This window comes from Bufo gargarizans, chromosome 2, assembly GCF_014858855.1.
Source record: "Bufo gargarizans isolate SCDJY-AF-19 chromosome 2, ASM1485885v1, whole genome shotgun sequence".
In the NCBI taxonomy this organism is placed as follows: domain Eukaryota; kingdom Metazoa; phylum Chordata; class Amphibia; order Anura; family Bufonidae; genus Bufo; species Bufo gargarizans.
In genome coordinates this window covers 468,126,661-468,154,226 of record NC_058081.1, presented here as the reverse complement: position 1 = coordinate 468,154,226, position 27,566 = coordinate 468,126,661, and the positions used below count along the sequence as shown (strand labels likewise).

Below are 27,566 nucleotides of genomic sequence, written 5' to 3'. Positions count from 1 at the left end.
CCAGGCAAAAAAACGCTTCTTGCAGCACAAAAAAATGCTGTGTGACTAAAGAGAACATCTCCAGGTGCTGTGGCCAAACCCTGCTCCATGGGTATCTCCAGAATATCTGATATAATCAGACATTTTCCGGCAATATCTTAGATGTGTATTTATGTGCCCCTAGAACATTCTTACACACCCCAGTCCCCATATAGAAAACATCCCTGTAGCATCTTCCATTTTATTCACAATGGCCAACAGTTACTAATGTGGTTGTGACTAGAATTTAGGGTAAAATTTGCTATAATTTGGTGCATATTGCATAATGCCAAATCAAGTTTCCAAACTATTTATGCCTATTTTATGCCCAACACAATAATCCACTGTGCCTTTACGCAGCGAGAGGGGGTGTGGGTTAGGATAAAGGATGAAAATTTGCAATGACTGAATAAATTCTATAATTTTTATGCTTTCAGCCTGGAAAAACTTTATTGATTGATGAATGTTCCTCCTGTGAATGCAGTGTTACCAGTGGGATCATTACAAGCTATAAACTTTCCTGTAGACGGGTCCGCTGTGAGCCATGTCCAGAGGTCAGTTGTTATACTTAATATCTTGTTTGTATGAATTTAGAAATTTTTAGATTCCAGGTCAGTGCTTTTTTGTTTGTTCTTTCTTTATAGAATACAGTTTTACAGAAGACCAGTGGATCGTGTTGTGGTAAATGTGTAATGACAGCCTGTCCTGTCACCATGAAGAATGGTAATCGTGTCACTGTAGAGGTAAGTTTTAAAGGGCAGCTATACTATGGACAATCCTTAAAAATAGTTTACCCATGGCACACATCCAGCCTATTATACCTTCTTGATAGGCCTGATCAATGCCAAACATATATGCTTAACGAAGTGTGAATGTACACCAACTTCACCTTGATTCACTGAAACTTGGTTGATGCACCCTAAAGAAGATGTCCCACAAAAATTATTACTATGTAATGAATAATTATTGCAATATACATACAATAAAATATTGTTTTTTATGTACATTATATTATCCTATCTGGTAGCGCCCTCTGCTGTTCATCCTTATAGTCCACCTTATCCTGCATTCAGAGGTGGACTAACATACATAATAGCTTTCCTGCTCCCTTTCCCTCCCCTCAGTGCTGACATAGTTGTCTCATAGAGAAGCAGGTGAAGACACAGATACCGTTTATTCAGCCATCCCTACTTCTAAATAAATAAAAAATATATAGTTATATCTCTCTTTAGTCAGAGGAGAAGAAAATTGGATGGGGGTATTACACATCACATGAATTTCTGGGGTTATATGTGAGGGACTGTTTTCATGCAGGGGAGGAAGTTAAAGAGGACCTTTCATTGGTCCAAACATTGTAAGATATCAGGCTGTGTAGAGCGGCGCCCTGGGATCTCACTGCACTTACTATTATTCCGGGGCGCCGCTCCGTTCTCCCGCTATGTCCCCCGGTATTTTCGTAACAGTGGGAGGAGCCTGCCCTTTTTCTCCTAGGTGTCTCCTTCTCCCAGGCTGTAGCACTGGGTTTTTTTTCTCCCAGGCTGTAGCGCTGTCCAAGCGCAGAGCTCAGAAGGAGACGCCCAGGAGAAAAAGCGCAGACTCTTCCCAGTGTTACCAAGTCAGCAAAAATACCGGGGGACATAGCGGGAGAACGGAGCGGCGCCCCGGAATAATAGTAAGTGCAGTGAAATCCCGGGGTGCCACTCTACACAGTCTGATAGTTATCTTACAATGTTTGGACCGATGAAAGGTCCTCTTTAACAAAGTACTTGATGAGCTGCTACCCATGCACAGAAAGGAAATAAAGTGTTTCAGATAATTGAGTAAAAGAGTTTTAAAAAGAGTTTTAAATTTGTGGGATAACCCCTTTTAGATCCAAAGTCTATGAATTTATATACTCATCTGGAATTGTCTCAGTCATGGTGTCTTAGAATTTGACTGTTATCTTCGAAAGATTAGCACTTCTGGTCTACTAATAGCTAAAAAGCTAAAACTGGCCCTTCACATTAAAAAGTCAGCTGAGCATCAGCAATCATTTGGTATTCCCTTATATCTGTCTCTTAATTTTCAAACGGTAGGTTATAAGAAGTGAAAGCAGATAAAAAGGAATAAAAGGTAGCTGTGGGATCAGACTGCACAGAGTCTATCGTATATAACCATGGAGACACATAGGTTCTCATATGAGTTGTAGACACAGACAATAGGACATTTTGCTTCACTAGCTGCAAGTAAGCACACCTTATCTACTGCACATTGTATAATAATGTCCTGTCCTTTCAGCCCAATGAAACTTTACGAGACGGCTGTAACTCTTACACCTGCAAAGTAAATGAGCAAGGTGGCCTAATGTTGGTTACAAGCAAGACTACATGTCCTGATTTTAGTCGAGAAAAATGTCTGGCCGATGGGGTAAGTGCTTATAAATTCATAACCAAATAAATACTAATTGATTGGGGCAGGGTTCTCTCTATTTGTCTAATTGTCAGAAGTTTTGTCCTTCCTGATCTTTCACAACTTTCATCCTTACGTTTCCATCGATCAGCTCCTGCAATGCATTTAGTTTAAAAGGAGGAAAGAAGAGGGAATTTAGGGACTATGTGGGGAGATTTATCAGGACCAGCAACCGGTCTTGATATCTCCTGCACTGCCGGAGGATGCACCTAATTTATAACAAGGCCCGGGGTGGAGGGTGACTTTTTAACCACCTCCGGACCACCTAACGCACATGTGCGTTCCGGAGGTGGCAGCGCTGCGCACAGTCACGCATATACGCGTCATCTCGCGAGACGCGAGATGACGCGACTATGCGCGCGCGCATGCGCAGTTCGCGCCGGCATTTCGCACAGAAGTATTTCGTCAGCAACCTGCCAGCCAATGATCGTGGCTGGCAGGTTGCTGATTTTTAAAAAATCCAATCAAAGTGCCAGATAGCAGATCATATTTGTAAATATGATCTGTTATATGGCTGCCTGCTCCTCTGCTGGTTCTTTTCGTCGGTTGGATCCAGCAGAGGAGCAGGCTTCACAGTGAGTACACCAAACACTACACTATAGCCCCTGATCACCCCCCTGAACCCCAATTAACCCTTTGATCACCCCTTTGATCACCCCTGTCAATCACAAGTGAAAAGAAAAAAGTGATCAGTGCAAACTGTCACTTTTTTTTCCCACTGTTATTGACCGTTAGGTTTTAGGTATAGTTTAGGTCCCTTGGTTAGGTAGTTAGCGATCAGTTAGCGCCCAGCCCACCGCACTGCAGTCCGTTATTCGCTGATTAGCGTATCGCTAATCAGCATTTGTACTTTTATAGTATCTGGAAGTGATCAAAACTGATCACGGTCAGATCTATAATTGTATTAGTGTCACTTTAGTTCGCCCTCCACCCAAAACGCAGTGTTTGCCCGATCAGGCCTGATCGGTCGCCCACACGTGCGTTCGCCCACACCCGCCCCACCGCAGTGACAAAAAAAAAATTTTTTTTTAAACACTGCACATTCACTTTACACGCACTGCGGCGATAAAAAAAATCAGTTTTGATATTTTTTATCAACCGCAGCGGCCTCCGGTACTTCGCTAGCCTCCCCTTTGTAAGACAGGCTTGCTTTTTTTTTCTTGGGTAGTCTCAGGGAATACCCCTAAATTTAGTTGCCCACATGTCTAACAGGGGGTATTCCTCTGAAGAGGCCTACAGGCTTCTGACCCAGTCGGATGAGGAGTGGGAACCCTCATCTGATGAATCCAGCGGGTCAGAATACGAACCTGTAGAAAGCAGTGGCTCTCTGACCCAAAGTTCGGACGAGGAGGCTGAGGTCCCTGATACCACCAGGCGTACCCGGCCCCGTGTCGCTAGACCGCAGGTTGCGCAGGATCCGCTTCAAGAGCAGCAGAGTGGGGCTGGTGCTGTCGGATTACATGGTGAGGCATACACCAGCAGCCCAGCCCTCCCTGGACCTAGTACCAGCACTGCCGTACAACCTGGTGAAGTAGCGAGCACCAGAAGGGCAGTTGAAGCTGGTACGGTGGCACGTGCAGTAGTGACCCCGTCGCAGCCACCGCAAAGACGTGCCCGTAGAGCCCCTAGAATCCCAGAGGTGCTGGCAAACCCTGATTGGCAGTCCCCAACTTCAGCCGCACCTGTAGTTTTCCCTTTCACTGCCCAGTCTGGAGTTCGGGTTGAGACGGCTCAGATCGGTTCGGCCCTGGGATTTTTTGAGCTGTTCTTGACTGCGGAGCTTTTAGACATAGTTGTGGCCGAAACAAACAGGTATGCCACACAATTTATCACCGCTAACCCGGGAAGCTTTTATGCCCAGCCTTTCCGGTGGAAACCAGTCCAAGTTTCCGAACTTAAAACTTTTCTGGGCCTCCTCCTCAACATGGGCCTGACAAAAAAGCATGAATTGCGGTCATATTGGTCCACGAACCCGATTCATCACATGCCCATGTTCTCTGCTGCCATGTCCAGGGCACGTTTTGAGGCCATCCTGCGGTTCCTGCACTTTAGTGACAACACCGCCTCCCGTCCCAGGGGCCACCCTGCTTTTGACCGGCTCCACAAAATTCGGCCCCTCATAGACCATTTCAACCAGAAATTTGCAGATATTTATACCCCAGAGCAAAACATCTGCATAGACGAGTCCCTGATACATTTTACCGGGCGCCTTGGCTTCAAACAATACATCCCAAGCAAGCGCGCCCGGTATGGGGTCAAATTGTATAAGCTCTGTGAAAGGGCCACAGGCTATACCCACAAATTTCGGGTCTATGAGGGAAAAGATCAGACCCTGGAGCCGGTCGGTTGCCCTGACTACCTGGGGAGCAGTGGGAAGACAGTTTGGGACTTGGTGTCACCCTTATTCGGCAAGGGGTACCATCTTTATGTGGACAATTTTTACACAAGTGTGGCCCTCTTTAGGCATTTGTTTCTAGAACGGATTGGCGCCTGTGGTACCGCGCGAACTAGTCGCGCGGGCTTCCCCCAACGGCTCGTTACCACCCGTCTTGCAAGGGGGCAGAGGGCCGCACTGTGTAACGAAGAACTGCTCGCGGTGAAATGGAGAGACAAGCGTGACGTTTACATGCTCTCCTCCATTCACGCAGACACGACAATACAAATTGAGCGAGCAACCCGTGTCATTGAAAAGCCCCTCTCAGTCCACGACTATAACCTCCACATGGGAGGGGTCGACTTCAATGACCAGATGTTGTCTCCGTATTTAGTTTCTTGACGCACCAGACGCTGGTATAAGAAGGTGTCTGTATATTTAATTCAATTGGCTCTGTACAATAGTTTTGTTCTCTACAGTAAGGCTGGGAGAACTGGATCCAGCGGAGGGTCTAGAAGTAGACAGGCAGCATACAGTGCCTCAACCAGCCAACATTTGTATAAAAAATTACCGTAGGTAGGTTAACAGACTACCCAGCTTATTATTATAGAGGCATAGGTTGGCTGAGATGACTTCTAGGTATGGTGGTATGACAGACAGTATGCTCTTTCCCCAGTGACCTGCATCATCTTGTAGCGTCTTGATGCTGCTGCAGCTGTGTAAGCAGGTAATATTTGCTTGTAGCTGTACGCTGGGCCCCCTGAATGGATTTTACTGGTGGGTGATAGGCAGTATACCCCAGTCCGACACTAGACACACAAAGTGCTGACTGTAACTCCTGAGGCATGGCTTCTCAGCCTGCCTCTCATCTCTATGCCTGGGTTATTCCAATAAATGTGTACTTAGTGAAGCAGATTTATCGAAACTGTTGAAAAGAAAGAAAAACTGTTTGTTACACATAGCAACCAATCACTGCACAACTTTCATTTAACCAGGGGAGTTTAAGAAATTTGGGGAGTACTATTTCTCTTTAGGGAGAGAGCTCCTTAGTCGGCGTGAGGAGACCTTTTAGTTTAAGAAATGAAAGCCAAGCTCTGATTCATTGCTATAGGCAATGAGGAGTTCATTACTCAGTACCCCTCTACTTCTCTGCTACAGGAAGAGGCTTATTGTGTAGTGGACTCTGTTCAAAATATAATCAGCACCGGTGCTGCTGCGCGAGTTATGGACAGTGTTCGCCACTAGTTTCATTATTTCATTAGGCACGTTACCAGCTCTCTAGCACCTTAACCGCTTGCTCCTGATGAGGTGCCCACTACAGAGAACTAGAAACGCATAGAGCAGGGCTGTGTACTATTAGCTAGCTATGAGTTCAGCGGTGTGTACGTGTTCCTCTCGGCATCTCTCTGGGCGCGATAAATATATGGAGACCTTTGAGTCTAGTGTTCGGGCTATGTCTATGGACCCTAAGTGAATTTGGTGGTGACATGATTGGGACTGAAACAATACAATAGTCCCAGATGTCGTGTCTGTAGCAGGAGTGGAATAAGGCGTGACACCCGCTATTTCTGTCCTGACTGTCCGGACCACCCTGCCCTATGCTTTGGAGAGTGTTTCCGGAAGTACCACTCACAGGTACACTATTAGCATAGGGATCATCTCACCAGGATAGGCACACAGGGCTATTAGGGCCCATTCACTCACTGCTGCTGCAAACGTCTCCTTTCACATGGGACAAAGTGCATAATGCACTTCGCCACATCTTTGGGCGATTTGCGCTTTGCACATTGTCCCATGGGGAAGGAGAGGTTTGTTCTATAAAGGTAAAAAAACAAAAAACAAAACAAAAAAAAAAACAGGTAAGCAAACAGGTTAATGTTTAGTTCCAAAAGTTAAAGTTACATGTTCTGTTCCAAAGTTAATAAAATTATTGCGTTGTGGCCTGGTTTTTTTTTTTACCTTCCAGGTGGACCAACCGATCGACCAGCTGCAGCACCGATGTGCATTCTGACAGAAGCATTGCGCTGCTGTCAGATTACACGCAAGTCGGTGTATGCGGCGCTGCAAGACGGGATTTTCTCCTCTGCAGTGACAGATACGTTTGCCGAAGCATACGAGCTGAGGAGGAGGCGGCGTTCCTATGCTTTGGCAAGCACTTTGTATATATATATATATATATATATAAATAAAAAAATCCCGGCAATGATTTATTCATCCACATCGATTGATGTGAATGGAGAAATCTGGTTTGCCAGGGCATACGAGCTAAGTGGGTATGGATGTAGGGCAGACGCCTTTCCCCTCCATTTTTTTTTTTTGGCAGAGATTTTTTCATCCACATTGATCGATGCGAATGAAGAAATCTGTGCCGTTCATTTTTTTCTTTCAGCCCAGAGGCTGAACGGAAAAAAAAATCTCATTACCTGTATGCTCAATATAAGGAGAATAGCAGAAACTCCTAATGCTGGCCATACATGTAATGATTGCGGAGACCCTCAAATGCCAGGGCAGTACAAACACCCCACAACTGACCCCATTTTGGAAAGAAGACACCCCAAGGTATTTGCTGAGGGGCATATTGAGTCCATGAAAGATTTAAATTTTTGTCCTAAGTTAGCGGAAAGTGAGACTTTGTGAGAAAAAAAAAAAATAATCAATTTCCGCTAACTTATGCAAAAAAAAAAAAAATTCTATGAACTTGCCAGGCCCCTCATTGGATACCTTGGGGTGTCTTCTTTCCAAAGTGGGGTCACATGTGGGGTATTTATACTGCCCTGGCTTTTTAGGGGCCCTAAAGCGTGAGAAGAAGTCTGGGATCCAAATGTCTAAAAATGCCCTCCTAAAAGGAATTTGGGCCCCTTTGCGCATCTAGGCTGCAAAAAAGTGTCACACATCTGGTATCGCCGTACTCAGGAGAAGTTGGGGAATGTGTTTCGGGGTGTCATTTTACATATACCCATGCTGGGTGAGAAAAATATCTTGGTCAAATGCCAACTTTGTATAAAAAAATGGGAAAAGTTGTCTTTTGCCAAGATATTTCTCTCACCCAGCATGGGTATATGTAAAATGACACCCCAAAACACATTCCCCAACTTCTCCTGAGTACGGCGATACCAGATGTGTGACACTTTTTTGATGCCAAGGTGGGCAAAGGGGAACATATTCCAAAGTGCACCTTTCGGATTTCACCGGTCATTTTTTACAGATTTTGATTGCAAAGTACTTCTCACACATATGGGCCCCTAAATTGCCAGGGCAGTATAACTACTAGGGATGAGCGAACTCGAACTGTATAGTATTTTGGGGTGTCCGTGACACGGACCCGAACCCGGACATTTTCGTAAAAGTCCGGGTTCGGGTTCGGTGTTCGTCGCTTTCTTCGCGCTTTTGTGACGCTTTCTTGGCGCTTTTTGAAAGGCTGCAAAGCAGCCAATCAACAAGCGTCATACTACTTGCCCCAAGAGGCCATCACAGCCATGCCTACTATTGGCATGGCTGTGATTGGCCAGAGCACCATGTGACCCAGCCTCTATTTAAGCTGGAGTCACATAGCGCCGCCCGTCACTCTGCTCTGATTAGCGTAGGGAGAGGTTGCGGCTGCGACAGTAGGGCGAGATTAGGCAGATTAACTCCTCCAAAGGACTTGATTAACTGATCGATCTGCAGCTGTGGATCATTGAGCTGCTGATCCTCAATTGCTCACTGTTTTTAGGCTGCCCAGACCGTTTGTCAGTCACATTTTTCTGGGGTGATCGGCGGCCATTTTGTGTCTTGTGGTGCGCCAGCACAAGCTGCGACCAAGTGCATTTAACCCTCAATGGTGTGGTTGTTTTTTGGCTAAAGCCTACATCAGGGTGAAGCTGTCACACCAAGTGCATTTAACCAGCAATAGTCTGTTCATTTTTTGGCCATATACAAAATCAGGGGCAAGCTGCGCCTGTCACCAAGTGCATTTAACCCTCAATGGTGTGGTTGTTTTTTGGCTAAAGCCTACATCAGGGTGAAGCTGTCACACCAAGTGCATTTAACCAGCAATAGTCTGTTCATTTTTTGGCCATATACTAAATCAGGGGCAAGCTGCGCCTGTCACCAAGTGCATTTAACCCTCAATGGTGTGGTTGTTTTTTGGCTAAAGCCTACATCAGGGTGAAGCTGTCACACCAAGTGCATTTAACCAGCAATAGTCTGTTTATTTTTTGGCCATATCCCAGTCTAATTCTGTCACTAAATCCATACCGGTCACCCAGCGCCTAAATACTAGGCCTCAAATTTATATCCCGCTAAATCTGTCCTTAGTGCTGTAGCTGGGCGAGTTATTTAGTGTCCGTTCAAGCACATTTCTTGTTCTGGGTTGAAATACAATTCCCAATTTAGCAATTTCATAATTTAGTGGTTTCTGCTATATCAGAGCTATTTGAAATCTATCCCTAAAAGGGTATATAATATTCAAGGTGCACATTGGGTCATTCAGAATAACTTCACACACACCCGCTACTGTGTATTTCCAAGTCTAATTCTGGCACTAAACCCATACCTGTCACCCAGCGCCTAAATACTAGGCCTCAAATTTATATCCCGCTAAATCTGTCCTTAGTGCTGTAGCTGGGCGAGTTATTTAGTGTCCGTTCAAGCACATTTCTTGTTCTGGGTTGAAATACAATTCCCAATTTAGCAATTTCATAATTTAGTGGTTTCTGCTATATCAGAGCTATTTGAAATCTATCCCTAAAAGGGTATATAATATTCAAGGTGCACATTGGGTCATTCAGAATAACTTCACACACACCCGCTACTGTGTATTTCCAAGTCTAATTCTGGCACTAAACCCATACCTGTCACCCAGCGCCTAAATACTAGGCCTCAAATTTATATCCCGCTAAATCTGTCCTTAGTGCTGTAGCTGGGCGAGTTATTTAGTGTCCGTTCAAGCACATTTCTTGTTCTGGGTTGAAATACAATTCCCAATTTAGCAATTTCATAATTTAGTGGTTTCTGCTATATCAGAGCTATTTGAAATCTATCCCTAAAAGGGTATATAATATTCAAGGTGCACATTGGGTCATTCAGAATAACTTCACACACACCCGCTACTGTGTATTTCCAAGTCTAATTCTGTCACTAAACCCATACCTGTCACCCAGCGCCTAAATACTAGGCCTCAAATTTATATCCCGCTAAATCTGTCCCTAGTGCTGTAGCTGGGCGAGTTATTTAGTGTCCGTTCAAGCACATTTCTTGTTCTGGGTTGAAATACAATTCCCAATTTAGCAATTTCATAATTTAGTGGTTTCTGCTATATCAGAGCTATTTGAAATCTATCCCTAAAAGGGTATATAATATTCAAGGTGCACATTGGGTCATTCAGAATAACTTCACACACACCCGCTACTGTGTATTTCCAAGTCTAATTCTGTCACTAAACCCATACCTGTCACCCAGCGCCTAAATACTAGGCCTCAAATTTATATCCCGCTAAATCTGTCCCTAGTGCTGTAGCTGGGCGAGTTATTTAGTGTCCGTTCAAGCACATTTCTTGTTCTGGGTTGAAATACAATTCCCAATTTAGCAATTTCATAATTTAGTGGTTTCTGCTATATCAGAGCTATTTGAAATCTATCCCTAAAAGGGTATATAATATTCAAGGTGCACATTGGGTCATTCAGAATAACTTCACACACACCCGCTACTGTGTATTTCCAAGTCTAATTCTGTCACTAAACCCATACCTGTCACCCAGCGCCTAAATACTAGGCCTCAAATTTATATCCCGCTAAATCTGTCCCTAGTGCTGTAGCTGGGCGAGTTATTTAGTGTCCGTTCAAGCACATTTCTTGTTCTGGGTTGAAATACAATTCCCAATTTAGCAATTTCATAATTTAGTGGTTTCTGCTATATCAGAGCTATTTGAAATCTATCCCTAAAAGGGTATATAATATTCAAGGTGCACATTGGGTCATTCAGAATAACTTCACACACACCCGCTACTGTGTATTTCCAAGTCTAATTCTGGCACTAAACCCATACCTGTCACCCAGCGCCTAAATACTAGGCCTCAAATTTATATCCCGCTAAATCTGTCCTTAGTGCTGTAGCTGGGCGAGTTATTTAGTGTCCGTTCAAGCACATTTCTTGTTCTGGGTTGAAATACAATTCCCAATTTAGCAATTTCATAATTTAGTGGTTTCTGCTATATCAGAGCTATTTGAAATCTATCCCTAAAAGGGTATATAATATTCAAGGTGCACATTGGGTCATTCAGAATAACTTCACACACACCCGCTACTGTGTATTTCCAAGTCTAATTCTGGCACTAAACCCATACCTGTCACCCAGCGCCTAAATACTAGGCCTCAAATTTATATCCTGCTAAATCTCTCGTTACCGCTGTCCTGTTGTGGCTGGGAAAGTTATTTAGTGTCCGTCAAAGCACATTTTTTGTTCTGGGTTGAAGTACAATTCCCAATTTAGCAATTTCATAATTTAGTGGTTCCTGCTATATCAGAGCTATTTGAAATCTATCCCAAAAAGGGTATATAATATTCAAGGTGCACATAGGGTCATTCAGAATAACTTCACACACACGCTTCTGTGCATTTCCAAGTCTAATTCTGTCACTAAATCCATACCGGTCACCCAGCGCCTAAATACTAGGCCTCAAATTTATATCCCGCTGAATTTGAATACAATACATTGGGCCAAATAATATATTTGTTGTTGTGGTGAACCATAACAATGAGAAAAACATCTAGTAAGGGACGCGGACGTGGACATGGTCGTGGTGGTGTTAGTGGACCCTCTGGTGCTGGGAGAGGACGTGGCCGTTCTGCCACATCCACACGTCCTAGTGTACCAACTACCTCAGGTCCCAGTAGCCGCCAGAATTTACAGCGATATATGGTGGGGCCCAATGCCGTTCTAAGGATGGTAAGGCCTGAGCAGGTACAGGCATTAGTCAATTGGGTGGCCGACAGTGGATCCAGCACGTTCACATTATCTCCCACCCAGTCTTCTGCAGAAAGCGCACAGATGGCGCCTGAAAACCAACCCCATCAGTCTGTCACATCACCCCCATGCATACCAGGGAAACTGTCTCAGCCTCAAGTTATGCAGCAGTCTCTTATGCTGTTTGAAGACTCCGCTGGCAGGGTTTCCCAAGGGCATCCACCTAGCCCTTCCCCAGCGGTGAAAGACATAGAATGCACTGACGCACAACCACTTATGTTTCCTGATGATGAGGACATGGGAATACCACCTCAGCATGTCTCTGATGATGACGAAACACAGGTGCCAACTGCTGCGTCTTTCTGCAGTGTGCAGACTGAACAGGAGGTCAGGGATCAAGACTGGGTGGAAGACGATGCAGGGGACGATGAGGTCCTAGACCCCACATGGAATGAAGGTCGTGCCACTGACTTTCACAGTTCGGAGGAAGAGGCAGTGGTGAGACCGAGCCAACAGCGTAGCAAAAGAGGGAGCAGTGGGCAAAAGCAGAACACCCGCCGCCAAGAGACTCCGCCTGCTACTGACCGCCGCCATCTGGGACCGAGCACCCCAAAGGCAGCTTCAAGGAGTTCCCTGGCATGGCACTTCTTCAAACAATGTGCTGACGACAAGACCCGAGTGGTTTGCACGCTGTGCCATCAGAGCCTGAAGCGAGGCATTAACGTTCTGAACCTGAGCACAACCTGCATGACCAGGCACCTGCATGCAAAGCATGAACTGCAGTGGAGTAAACACCTTAAAACCAAGGAAGTCACTCAGGCTCCCCCTGCTACCTCTTCTGCTGCTGCCGCCTCGGCCTATTCTGCTGCTGCCGCCTCGGCCTCTTCCTCCGCCTCTGGAGGAACGTTGGCACCTGCCGCCCAGCAAACAGGGGATGTACCACCAACACCACCACCACCACCTCCGTCACCAAGCGTCTCAACCATGTCACACGCCAGCGTTCAGCTCTCCATCTCACAAACATTTGATAGAAAGCGTAAATTCCCACCTAGCCACCCTCGATCCCTGGCCCTGAATGCCAGCATTTCTAAACTACTGGCCTATGAAATGCTGTCATTTAGGCTGGTGGACACAGACAGCTTCAAACAGCTCATGTCGCTTGCTGTCCCACAGTATGTTGTTCCCAGCCGGCACTACTTCTCCAAGAGAGCCGTGCCTTCCCTGCACAACCAAGTATCCGATAAAATCAAGTGTGCACTGCGCAACGCCATCTGTGGCAAGGTCCACCTAACCACAGATACGTGGACCAGTTAGCACGGCCAGGGACGCTATATCTCCCTAACTGCACACTGGGTAAATGTAGTGGCAGCTGGGCCCCAGGCGGAGAGCTGTTTGGCGCACGTCCTTCCGCCGCCAAGGATCGCAGGGCAACATTCTTTGCCTCCTGTTGCCACCTCCTCCTTCTCGGCTTCCTCCTCCTCTTCTTCCACCTGCTCATCCAGTCAGCCACACACCTTCACCACCAACTTCAGCACAGCCCGGGGTAAACGTCAGCAGGCCATTCTGAAACTCATATGTTTGGGGGACAGGCCCCACACCGCACAGGAGTTGTGGCGGGGTATAGAACAACAGACCGACGAGTGGTTGCTGCCGGTGAGCCTCAAGCCCGGCCTGGTGGTGTGTGATAATGGGCGAAATCTCGTTGCAGCTCTGGGACTAGCCAATTTGACGCACATCCCTTGCTTGGCGCATGTGCTGAATTTGGTGGTGCAGAAGTTCATTCACAACTACCCCGACATGTCAGAGCTGCTGCATAAAGTGCGGGCCGTCTGTTCGCGCTTCCGGCGTTCACATCCTGCTGCTGCTCGCCTGTCTGCGCTACAGCGTAACTTCGGCCTTCCCGCTCACCGCCTCATATGCGACGTGCCCACCAGGTGGAACTCCACCTTGCACATGCTGGACAGACTGTGCGAGCAGCAGCAGGCCATAGTGGAGTTTCAGCTGCAGCACGCACGGGTCAGTCGCACTACAGAACAGCACCACTTCACCACCAATGACTGGGCCTCCATGCGAGACCTGTGTGCCCTGTTGCGCTGTTTCGAGTACTCCACCAACATGGCCAGTGGCGATGACACCGTTATCAGCGTTACAATACCACTTCTATGTCTCCTTGAGAAAACACTTAGGGCGATGATGGAAGAGGAGGTGGCCCAGGAGGAGGAGGAGGAGGAGGAGGAAGAGGGGTCATTTTTAGCACTTTCAGGCCAGTCTCTTCGAAGTGACTCAGAGGGAGGTTTTTGGCAACAGCAGAGGCCAGGTACAAATGTGGCCAGCCAGGGCCCACTACTGGAGGACGAGGAGGACGAGGATGAGGAGGAGGTGGAGGAGGATGAGGATGAAGCATGGTCACAGCGGGGTGGCACCCAACGCAGCTCGGGTCCATCACTGGTGCGTGGCTGGGGGGAAAGGCAGGACGATGACGATACGCCTCCCACAGAGGACAGCTTGTCCTTATCCCTGGGCAGCCTGGCACACATGAGCGACTACATGCTGCAGTGCCTGCGCAACGACAGCAGAGTTGCCCACATTTTAACCTGTGCGGACTACTGGGTTGCCACCCTGCTGGATCCACGCTACAAAGACAATGTGCCCACCTTACTTCCTGCACTGGAGCGTGATAGGAAGATGCGCGAGTACAAGCGCACGTTGGTAGACGCGCTACTGAGAGCATTCCCAAATGTCACAGGGGAACAAGTGGAAGCCCAAGGCCAAGGCAGAGGAGGAGCAAGAGGTCGCCAAGGCAGCTGTGTCACGGCCAGCTCCTCTGAGGGCAGGGTTAGCATGGCAGAGATGTGGAAAAGTTTTGTCAACACGCCACAGCTAACTGCACCACCACCTGATACGCAACGTGTTAGCAGGAGGCAACATTTCACTAACATGGTGGAACAGTACGTGTGCACACCCCTCCACGTACTGACTGATGGTTCGGCCCCATTCAACTTCTGGGTCTCTAAATTGTCCACGTGGCCAGAGCTAGCCTTTTATGCCTTGGAGGTGCTGGCCTGCCCGGCAGCCAGCGTTTTGTCTGAACGTGTATTCAGCACGGCAGGGGGCGTCATTACAGACAAACGCAGCCGCCTGTCTACAGCCAATGTGGACAAGCTGACGTTCATAAAAATGAACCAGGCATGGATCCCACAGGACCTGTCCGTCCCTTGTCCAGATTAGACATTAACTACCTCCCCATAACCATATATTATTGGACTCCAGGGCACTTCCTCATTCAATCCTATTTTTATTTTCATCTTACCATTATATTGCGATGCTACCCAAAGTTGAATGAACCTCTCCTCTGCCTGTGTGCTAGGCCTAAATATATGCCAATGGACTGTTGCAGTGGTGGCTGACGTGAAGCCTCATTCTCTGCTATGACATGCAGACTAATTCTCTGCTGACATGAAGACAGATTCTCTGTTACGGGACCTCCCTCCTCTGCCTGGGTGCTGGGCCTAAATATATGCCAATGGACTGTTGAAGTGGTGGGTGACGTGAAGCCTCATTCTCTGCTATGACATGCAGACTAATTCTCTGCTGACATGAAGACAGATTCTCTGTTACGGGACCTCTCTCCTCTGCCTGTGTGTGTGCTGGGCCTAAATATATGCCAATGGACTGTTGCAGTGGTGGCTGACGTGAAGCCTCATTCTCTGCTATGACATGCAGACTAATTCTCTGCTGACATGAAGACAGATTCTCTGTTACGGGACCTCTCTCCTCTGCCTGTGTGTGTGCTGGGCCTAAATATATGCCAATGGACTGTTGCAGTGGTGGCTGACGTGAAGCCTCATTCTCTGCTATGACATGCAGACTAATTCTCTGCTGACATGAAGACAGATTCTCTGTTACGGGACCTCCCTCCTCTGCCTGGGTGCTGGGCCTAAATATATGCCAATGGACTGTTGCAGTGGTGGCTGACGTGAAGCCTCATTCTCTGCTATGACATGCAGACTGATTCTCTGCTGACATGAAGCCAGATCGTCTGTTACGGGACCTCTCTGCTCTGCCTGTGTGCTAGGCCTAAATATATGCCAATGGACTGTTGCAGTGGTGGGTGACGTGAAGCCTCATTCTCTGCTATGACATGCAGACTGATTCTCTGCTGTCATGAAGCCAGATTGTCTGTTACGGGACCTCTCTGCTCTGCCTGTGTGCTAGGCCTAAATATATGCCAATGGACTGTTGCAGTGGTGGGTGACGTGAAGCCTCATTCTCTGCTATGACATGCAGACTGATTCTCTGCTGACATGAAGCCAGATTGTCTGTTACGGGACCTCTCTCCTCTGCCTGTGTGCTAGGCCTAAATATATGCCAATGGACTGTTGCAGTGGTGGCTGACGTGAAGCCTCATTCTCTGCTATGACATGCAGACTAATTCTCTGCTGACATGAAGCCAGATCCTCTGTTACGGGACCTCTCTCCTCTGCCTGTGTGTGTGCTGGGCCTAAATATATGCCAATGGACTGTTGCAGTGGTGGCTGACGTGAAGCCTCATTCTCTGCTATGACATGCAGACTGATTCTCTGCTGACATGAAGCCAGATTCTCTGTTACGGGACCTCTCTCCTCTGCCTGTGTGTGTGCTGGGCCTAAATATATGCCAATGGACTGTTGCAGTGGTGGCTGACGTGAAGCCTCATTCTCTGCTATGACATGCAGACTAATTCTCTGCTGACATGAAGACAGATTCTCTGTTACGGGACCTCCCTCCTCTGCCTGGGTGCTGGGCCTAAATATATGCCAATGGACTGTTGCAGTGGTGGCTGACGTGAAGCCTCATTCTCTGCTATGACATGCAGACTAATTCTCTGCTGACATGAAGACAGATTCTCTGTTACGGGACCTCTCTCCTCTGCCTGGGTGCCGGGGCCTAAATATCTGAGAATGGACTGTTCCAGTGGTGGGTGACGGGAAGCCAGATTCTCTGCTATGGAACCTCTCTCCAATTGATTTTGGTTAATTTTTATTTATTTAATTTTTATTTTAATTCATTTCCCTATCCACATTTGTTTGCAGGGGATTTACCTACATGTTGCTGCCTTTTGCAGCCCTCTAGCTCTTTCCTGGGCTGTTTTACAGCCTTTTTAGTGCCGAAAAGTTCGGGTCCCCATTGACTTCAATGGGGTTCGGGTTCGGGACGAAGTTCGGATCGGGTTCGGATCCCGAACCCGAACATTTCCGGGATGTTCGGCCGAACTTCTCGAACCCGAACATCCAGGTGTTCGCTCAACTCTAATAACTACGCCACAAGTGACCCCATTTTTGAAAGAAGACACCCCAAGGTATTCCGTGAGGGGCATGGCGAGTTCCTAGAATTTTTTATTTTTTGTCGCAAGTTAGTGGAATATGAGACTTTGTAAGGAAAAAAGAGAAAAAAAAAAAATCATCATTTTCCGCTAACTTGTGACAAAAAATAAAAAATTCTAGGAACTCGCAGTGCCCCTCACGGAATACCTTGGGGTGTCTTCTTTCCAAAATGGGGTCACTTGTGGCGTAGTTATACTGCCCTGGCAATTTAGGGGCCCAAATGTGTGAGAAGTACCTTGCAATCAAAATGTGTAAAAAATGGCCTGCAAAATCCGAAAGGTGCACTTTGGAATATGTGCCCCTTTGCCCACCTTGGCAGCAAAAAAGTGCGACACATCTGGTATCGCCGTACTCAGGAGAAGTTGGGGAATGTGTTTTTGGGTGTCATTTTACATATACCCATGCTGGATGAGAGAAATATCTTGGCAAAAGACAACTTTTCCCATTTTTTTATACAAAGTTGGCATTTGACCAAGATATTTTTCTCACCCAGCATGGGTATATGTAAAATGACACCCCAAAACACATTCCCCAACTTCTCCTGAGTACGGCGATACCAGATGTGTCACACTTTTTTGCTGCCAAGGTGGGCAAAGGGGCACATATTCCAAAGTGCACCTTTTGGATTTCACCGGTCATTTTTTACACATTTTGATTGCAAAGTTCTTCTCACACATTTGGGCCCCTAAATTGCCAGGGCAGTATAACTACCCCACAAGTGACCCCATTTTGGAAAGAAGACACCCCAAGGTATTCCGTGAGGGGCATGGCGAGTTCCTAGAATTTTTTATTTTTTGTCGCAAGTTAGTGGAATATGAGACTTTGTAAGAAAAAATAAAAAAAATAAAATCATCATCATTTTCCGCTAACTTGTGACAAAAAATAAAAAGTTCTATGAACCCACTATGCCCATCAGCGAATACCTTAGGGTGTCTACTTTCCGAAATGGGGTCATTTTTGGGGGTTTTCTACTGTTTGGGCATTGTAGAACCTCAGGAATCATGACAGGTGCTCAGAAAGTCAGAGCTGTTTCAAAAAGCAGAAATTCACATTTTTGTACCATAGTTTGTAAATGCTATAACTTTTACCCAAACCATTTTTTTTTTTTGCCCAAACATTTTTTTTTTATCAAAGACATGTAGAACAATAAATTTGGCGAAAAATTTATATATGGATGTTGTTTTTTTTTGCAAAATTTTACAGCTGAAAGTGAAAAATGTCATTTTTTTGCAAAAAAATCGTTACATTTTGATTAATACCACCAAATGAAAGCTCTATTAGTGAGAAGAAAAGGAGGTAAAATTCATTTGTATGGTAAGTTGCATGACCGAGCGATAAACGGTGAAAGTAGTGTAGTGCCGAAGTGTAAAAAGTGCTCTGGTCATGAAGGGGGTTTCACCTAGCGGGGCTGAAGTGGTTAATTACAATTTTTTTTAATTAAATATTTCTTCCAGTTTATGAAAATAGAGTAAATTTATCATAAATCTGGTGAGTTGCACATTATGGGTTGGCTGGAGGTGTTTGATGCTTGCATACTGGGAAATTGGGTGGTGCGAGGGGGGGGGGCATATTAAGTTTTGCCCTGGGGTCCTATAAGATCTATTTAGGCCCCTGATGCTGCATTTACATGCAGCAATTAAGCACACAATTGTGGGGAAGGAAGTGTTCCTTCCTGACATTTGCCTGCTTTTTAGTGGCGGTGAAGCATTTCATTTACATCCAGCAATCACCTCCACAGTATGAGGACGAGCCATGGCTACTTCTATGGCTCGTCTTCATACAACTGCATTGTTTCTGGACAGCAGAGTGCTGTTTAGACAGCACAATCTGCTGCCTAGAAACAATCATTTATGTGTCCTCATGAATGATTGTTTCACCTGATGAACAAGTTTTTCGCTCATTCATTGGGTGATCTGCAGCACCTTTAGATTGGCAGATTATCGGGAATGAGCATTAGTAGGCAGTGTAAACCTGCCTAATGGTGGATTTACACGTGCCGATAATAGGGCAGAAAATCAAGTGTTTTTATGAAAGCTCGTTGCCAACAATCTGTCCATCTAAAGGTGCAGCCTCTTACCCGAAATGCTCGTTTATCGGTTAAAACTGTCGTTAGTGCAGACAATTAAATTATCATTTCTGCTGCCCAAAAACAATGTAGCAATAGTGATTAGTCATTCTCATACTATGGAGGTGATCGCTGCATGTAAATGCAGTGCTTCACCTCCACTAAATAAGCAGCCAGTAGTTGGAAGGAAACGTTCCTTTAGAGCAGTTTATTTGTAGGCAAAGCTGTGCTGCAATATAAATCTATACCTTTTTAACACAAAAAATATGTGTTGATCAGTTTTATAAGATATTTTTATAAATTATAACATTATGGCTAACTGCAGTCACCACAAGGGGAAACTTACTATATAATGTTTCTGATATATTGATATTAGTCTTTCCTAGCGAGTTGTGGCTCCATAGTACGAACAACAATGGGCACTTGTCCTAGGAAAAGTATAACGATCAGTGGGTGTGGAACTGCTGTGCCAAAAAATGGATTTGACGTAGGACTAAACTTTAGGGCGTTATTCTGGTGGCTCCCCGGTAATCAGCCTTTAACCATTATACAGGGATCTAGTCTTCACTGCAGAGAATGCACCAGGGAGCTTCCGCTTTGAATAGTCTCTGTGTGGTTGGTTGCGATGCCACTGGGATCAGAAAAAAATGTGCATAGCACCAATAGAGCAGGCAAACTTGTAGTCAGTAACTGACCAGGGTCAAGGCAGGCATAGTACGTGCAAATCTGTGAAACAGGTCAGAGGTCAGGGCAGGCAGCGAAGGTTTAATATAGTAATCAAGCACAGGTCAGGTCAGGAATTGGGCAGAGATCAGTACATGGGCAGACAAATGGAACAGAACATCTTAGCAGGGACTAGTAGCCTGAAAAACCTATTGCTTAGGCACCCTACCCTAAGGGAAGGTGCCTTAAGTACCCTGAGGTGGCCAGTCATAGGCTTGGGAAGATTATGGTGTGCGTGCTGGACCTGTGAAAGCCAAGGAGCGAGCACATGTATGCCCTAGTGACAGACAGAAGAAGCCTAGCAGACTGCAACCTGCAGAAGAGGACAGGTACACAGGAGTCCGGTTGCTAGGTCCGCTACTGGAGGGTAGAAGAGGGCCCGCAAATCCAGGCTGCTGGACAGTAGGATCAGCCAGTTATGTGGAATGGCACCCATGCCAGCACAGAGAAGCAGGCACTAGCCACCAACATAACAACAGGAAATCTTGGAGCTTGGATGTTTACTGCCTCCTGTGGAGTAGGAGAAAAGCAAGATGTGACCATGTGACATCTTTCTCCTTCTCCTTGCTACTCCCTATAGCGATACTACTGAATATTTAAACAGCATTAATTATATTGAATGTAATGTATGCTGCTTTAAGTGTGTATATAATTCATATCTTTATATATGTTTTCTCTTGTAGGGTAAAATCAAACAACTTGATGATTCTTGCTGTGAAACCTGTGAGTAAAATACATGTATTTATCCTGCATTAAATCTTTCCGTCTATTATCTCCTAAATAAAATTGACCTGACTCGTCCCAAAAAAAATCACTTTTGGATGTGTTAGAATCCAATTTTTGGGGGAAATTTGTTTTTCTTTTATGTCTGTGAAGGTTCTTATTTATCCAGGTCATGGTATATATCTGTAAAGAATAAATCAAAGCAACTGGACGTACTGTAGATTTCTTGAAAACGTTTCACTCGTTCTTCCAACGAGCTTTCAACCAATTTTTGTACAATCACTCAGAATTGAGAAAGCTCGTTGGAAGAACGAGTGAAACGTTTTCAAGAAATCTACAGTACGTCCAGTTGCCTTGATTTATTCTTTACAGATATGTTTTTCTTTTAGAATGAATTTCCTCATCTCTATCTATCTACCTTTCTGTCTGATTATCTATCTCCTATCTATCTACACACCTCAACATTGCAACAAACTGCAACAAGCTGTAAAGTTGTGCAAATCGAGGAAGTAGGACAGATAGTCAAATTTTAAGCACCTAGCTCCAATCTGTGGCATGTGAAAGGGGCATAAAAGCCAGAATAAAAGCAGTGTTTTTTAGCCACAAGAAACCTCAAAATTCAAGTCATGTGAGATGATTGTGTGATGCCTGTTGTTTGTTGACGTGCCCGCTACCGCCACTTGTCACAAACTGAAAGGGACAGAATTTCAATTGAGAGACCTTGATTTATCACTCCTGTAGATCACTTTGTGTCTAGGCCGAGATGTCAGCACTGTTCAAAATAGTGCATCCTGGTGGTTAGGAGGACAACAATAAAGTGGAATTACAGCAGCGCACCTGAATAGAAGAATGGTACATAGTGATCCACTCTGTACTGTAGGTGAAATTGGATGTTACATCCCAAACCTATGGCAGCAAACAGTGTCTACATAAACCATCAGAAGGTGTTTGTACAACATTAGCCTACAAGCCATATGTACAGCTACAGGTTTTGCACTGACATTATACCAGAGCTCTCAAAGGGTATCATGGTGCACCGCAGGATGGCCATAGGGGCTGGAAGGGAGGTCTATCCTCTTCAACAATGAGTCCCGCTTTTGTATCAGATGCAATGATAGCTGGAAATTGGTCTGGAGACCAATGTCCAATGCCATAAAGAGGCCTTCACAGGGGAACATCACATTGGTCCTACTGCTGGTAATATCGTGGAGTGTCATAATGTAACCAGACCCCTCTAGCCTTTACTTCAAGTGCACTAACAACTCAGCGTTACATTGATTTGGTCGTAAAACTGTAGCAGTCAAGAGGGACACTACCACTCCTACATTTCTATTGCTAGCCTGTTTGCCACCATTGCATTGGTTTGCACAACCAACTCGTCATTTTTTATATGCAAAAACTGGTATTTTCATGTAATGTCCCTGGTTGTCCAGCAGATGGCAATGTACCTGGCAGAAATCTTTAGTCGGAATGGAACTTACCATTCCATTCTCCCCCTTTTGGGCAGCAGTGATCTAGTCCCACTTCCTACCAAGGGAGGGGTTGCAGCAAGCTGTAGAGAGAGAGTTGAGAGTTGAAACAAGAGAGTGAAACAGCATGGTGTGGTGAGGGAGTGTTTCCTCTCACTGCTGCAGGAGCTTTGGGAAACTAGCTCAGAGAGTAGCCGATTCCTGATATATATAAAATGACATAGTACCTCTGAGAGGGAAAACAAAGCCAAAGACACTCTACTCAGCAAAACAGGTCACAGGATACCTCACTCTCAAAAGAAACAGTAACTGAAGCTGATAGGAACCGGACTAAAGCCAGAGATTAGAGAGAGAGAGAGAGAGAGAGAGAGAGAGAGAAAGCAAAGTATTCAAGTCTACCTACCAGTTTACCCTTTGCCTGCTGGAGCCAAGAGAAAGACCAAGTATTATTTGGATGACACAAGTTTATTGCAAGTTTATTCAAGTAAAACCATTGAAATTTACCAAGTCTGGACTCTACTTACTCCACCAACTACAACTCTTTTGTTCCCATGGAGCCTAACCCCTGGGAGCAACAGTATCCAGGTAGGAGTGGTGCGACTCAAACTACTAAAGCTGCATCACCACTCTGCATTCCTAAATACCGGGACCTGATTGATCCTTGGGGCAGCCCATTGCAGAATCATTGGTATAGCCATTTCTCAAGTGTCTAAGGAGCCGTGTCCGAGTAGCCAGGTGGCATGTTGCCCATACTACTGTGAGCAGCCTGCATGGCCTAAACATGCTACTATGGCCTGCAGTTTCTCCAGAAATGTCTCCCATTGAGCACATCGTCATTGGTTGGCCATTACAAAGGGAGCTGCGAGCAGTGAAACTTGATGATTTGCATGCCCAAGTGCATTAAATGTTGCAGAGCATGTATTTTTGCATGTGGTGCTCATACTTGATACTGAATAAATTGAGATATTTTGATCTATCTATCTATCTATCTATCTATCTATCTACATTTACATATATATATATATGTATATATATATATGATGACAACATAAGTAGGTTACTGTCTCACCTGTAATGTAATTTTCTAGGTATGGAGGCAGAATGTAAACAAACAGGAGTTCCCAAATACATTCAAGTTGACGACTGTGTGTCAGAGCGGGAGTTAAGCATACTGTCTTGTAAGGTATGACCATGGAAAGCACTAATATCCAACAAAGAGATATTTATACAATCAGACAGACCTGTGGTACCAGTTGTTATTCTGTACTTTACAACCTCAGCATTTTTGATGCTGAGCTTATCTGCTGTACATATAAAATACATCTTTTGATGTATGACATTTTTGACATATGGATAGAGCCTTCAAAGAGCATTCTCTACAAATACTTGTTAAATATTCTATAATATAAATCAAGGTTATTTTATATGCTGCCTGTAAGTGACAGAGGGCCACCTGAATTGTTTAACTTGATAGATTATTAAAGAAACTACACACATTCTTATAGACACAATCAGATAGCTGAGATGACTTCTAGGTATAGAGGAAAGCTAGCCAGTATCCTTTTTTTGCCCAGGACCTACCTTCTCAAAGTTTTTGCAGGGACCCCCATATTCAATTATCTGATAGCATCTTGCCGTTGTGTGAGCAGGTAATATTTGAATGTATCTGTACGGTGGGCCCCAGGCACCCCAGTCTAACACTGTTGGTAACCCAAGTAGTGTGTCAGGTGGGCAGACAAGGTAACCACCCATCTGATGAGACTAGGTATGGGAATGGTGAAACAAGGAGTATGGGATTACTTGATGCAGTTCCCCTTTCTTATTGGCCCAATAGCTTAGACACCACAAATTGCTCTTTATTGTGTACCTGTCACAGTCAATTTTGTCTGTTGTAGGGTAAATGCACCAGTGCATCCATCTACAACATGAAAACTCGGAATATGGAAGACCAATGCACCTGTTGCTCAGCAACACAGACTGAACTGATAAATGTTTCTCTCAGATGCACCAATGGGACTACAGTAGAACATGAAGTTACTCAAGCCACAAACTGTGAATGCGTGTCCCGGAAATGTAACAAATAATTATATCTGACTACTGCTGTGTAAGACTATACACTGTGCCCATCTATACCATGCCTTTTTCTGCATTTTGAGCCTTTATGAAATAAATTGTGGGAGCTTTGTTGCTGGAAGAAAAAGTTGCTGAAAATAGCAAATGACACATCAACACCAATAGTTATATAGCTGCAAAGCAATGCCTCGACCCATTATGTGCAATTTAAAGTGTTTTAAATTTTTTATTTTTTTCTTGCGGACAAATTCTTCTATGAAGCAGAACACAGAGTATTTTATATTTTCACTAATGCATTAAAGCTATGACTACTTTGATTTACATTTAGTATAAAAATGTAAGTTCTGTGTTGTGGTTGGTAAATCCATTCAGCTGATGGAATAATACTATATATACTGAAAGAAGCAGGAAATGTAACTACTGCCTTCACAAAACACTGTGTTAAATATTAATGGAATACTGTTGATGTTCTTTATGCATTTTCTTCTTTAATTTGTAAAAAAAACTAAGACTAGAATATAAATAAAGTGAATTTTATGAACTCTACCATCAGTCCATGTTCTTTAAACATTGTTCTCAGTCCTGAGGATTAAATATTGTCAACATTGATGCCTTTGGTGCTGGTTTTGGACCTTGTTTCACCCCAATACGGTGATGGGTTTAGTTATAATTAATTTATTTACAGATGCCCATGCGGGCGTTGAACCTATCTTGCCCCAGGTGAAATTTTTAATACTTCACTTTTATTGATTTTTAAATTAAAATGAGTGTTTTATATATCTTTATTTTATTTTTACTAACGAACCAAAAACCGAAATTTAAAAATACAGTACTACTACTCTGAGCAATCAATTGATACTGATAAGTAAGGAGGGAGAGTCCGTGCACTAACTCTCTCTCCTTCACTTACAGGCAGTTTACTGCCTTTACACCGCATGCGGTTACACCTACAACTAGGCTAAATTGTGGGGACTGAGTTCATTCATCCCACTATATATGTGCATCACCTTGGTAGTACCATACGCTGACTGCTTTGGGAGGTCATGATTAAGAACCATCTGGTTCGAAGCATGTAGACCGTACTGGGGCTTATTTTTGGAGGTTTCTATCACCGCTGTACATTTGGTTTGTGGAATAAACGTCAAGCAAGAAAAACAAGGTGCTGGATCTTTCTTCCTTTCCGTTCAAGTTTATATGCTTGGGTCTCATCCCATCCGTGCACTCTTAAAACTGTTGATGCAGGTGAGCTGGACTTTTACTATTATTTGCTTTTTGTCTGTCTCTAAGTTGGTGCACACTGCATGCGGTGTATAACGTTTTTTGATGCCGTATCGCACTGCTGATCTGCTCAACCTTTGATAAGTAGGCCAGCCGGTGAGTGGATTGCTGACTTAAAAACTCAATCTGCCCCCCCAACATGCTTCACCAGATGACTGGTTTCTTCAGGGGATTTGGGCAGCAAATCAAATTTGCTGCCCAAATCCACTGAAGAAGCCAGCTATCTGGTGAAACATGTTGGGAGGCAGATTGAGTTTTTAAGTCAGCAATCCACTCCACTGTCAATTGGATAATAGGGTGGCGCAGCATCTTGCTGTTAAAAAATTCATAACATTTTTCCTCTGCAATATAATTGCAGTTGCCTGCCAGTGAGTGTCAGGCCCACAGACTGTACTGTGCCCACTGCCCACCACTCATATAGAGTGGCACAGCACCTTGCTGTTAAAAAATTCATTACATTTTTCCTCTAATATAATTGCAGTTGCCTGCCAGTGAGTGTCACGCTTACAGACTGTACTGTGGCCACTGCCCACCACTCATATAGGGTGGCACAGTACTTTGCAGATAAAAAATTAATTACATTTTTCCTCTGTAATATAATTGCAGTTGCCTGCCAGTGAGTGTCAGGTCCACAGACTGTACTGTGCCCGCTGCCCACCACTCATATAGGGTGGAACAGTACCTTGCAGATAAAAAAAAGTCATAAAATTTTTTCCTCTGTAATATAATTGCAGTTGCTTGCCAGTGAGTGTCAGGCCCACAGACTGTACTGTGCCCACTGCCCACCACTCATATAGGGTGGCACAGCACCTTGCTGTTAAAAAATTCATTAAATTTTTCCTCTGTAATATAATTGCAGTTGCCTGCCAGTGAGTGTCAGGCCCACATACTGTACTGTGCCTACTGGCCACCACTCATATAGGGTGGCACAGCACCTTGCTGTTAAAAAATTCATTAATTTTTTTCCTCTGTAATATAATTGCAGTTGCCTGCCAGTGAGTGTCAGGCCCACAGACTGTACTGTGCCCGCTGCCCACCACTCATATAGGGTGGAACAGTACCTTGCAGATAAAAAAGTCATTTAATTTTTTCCTCTGTAATATAATTGCAGTTGCCTGCCAGTGAGTGTCAGGCCCACAGACTGTACTGTGCCCACTGCCCACCACTCATATAGGGTGGCACAGCACCTTGCTGTTAAAAAATTCATTAAATTTTTCCTCTGTAATATAATTGCAGTTGCCTGCCAGTGAGTGTCAGGCCCACATACTGTACTGTGCCTACTGGCCACCACTCATATAGGGTGGCACAGCACCTTGCTGTTAAAAAATTCATTAATTTTTTTCCTCTGTAATATAATTGCAGTTGCCTGCCAGTGAGTGTCAGGCCCACAGACTGTACTGTGCCCGCTGCCCACCACTCATATAGGGTGGAACAGTACCTTGCAGATAAAAAAGTCATTTAATTTTTTCCTCTGTAATATAATTGCAGTTGCCTGCCAGTGAGTGTCAGGCCCACAGACTGTACTGTGCCCACTGCCCACCACTCATATAGGGTGGCACAGCACCTTGCTGTTAAAAAAATTCATTTAATTTTTCCTCTGTAATATAATTGCAGTTGCCTGCCAGTGAGTGTCAGGCCACAGACTGTACTGTGCCCGCTGCACTCCACTCATATAGGGTGGCACAGTACCTTGCAGGTAAAAGTCATTAGATTTTTCCTCTGTAATATAATTGCAGTTGCCTGCCAGTGAGTGTCAGGCCTACAGACTGTACTGTGCCCACTGCCCACCACTCATATAGGGTGGCACAGCACCTTGCTGTAAAAAAATTCTTTACATTTTTCCTCTGTAATATAAATGTAGTTGCCGGCCAGTGAGTGTCAGGCCCACAGACTGTACTGTGCCCACTGCCCACCACTTATATAGGGTGGCACAGTGGAAAAGGAAGTCATGGCACGTCTGGCACACAGTGTTGGGGCAAGGGTCCATCTGACCACTGATACATGGTCTGCAAAGCACGGTCTGGTCAGGTATATCACGTACACTGCGGTTTGGGTAAACCTGCTGATGGCTGCCAAGCATGGAATGCTTG

The 27,566-nt window shown here is 44.9% G+C and overlaps 1 protein-coding gene across 1 annotated transcript in view; it reads left to right on the top strand.

The window, feature by feature from the left end:
* Positions 1-24,744, top strand: part of VWF (von Willebrand factor) — a 198,183-nt gene extending 173,439 nt beyond the window's left edge. The window contains exons 47-52 of the mRNA XM_044281052.1: positions 456-572; positions 663-761; positions 2,296-2,424; positions 20,617-20,656; positions 23,214-23,308; positions 24,021-24,744. Coding sequence (XP_044136987.1) covers positions 456-572; positions 663-761; positions 2,296-2,424; positions 20,617-20,656; positions 23,214-23,308; positions 24,021-24,209 — 669 coding nt within the window. The 3' untranslated portion in view covers positions 24,210-24,744. The remainder of the gene's footprint in view (positions 1-455; positions 573-662; positions 762-2,295; positions 2,425-20,616; positions 20,657-23,213; positions 23,309-24,020) is intronic.
* The last annotated feature ends 2,822 nt before the right edge of the window (positions 24,745-27,566 follow it).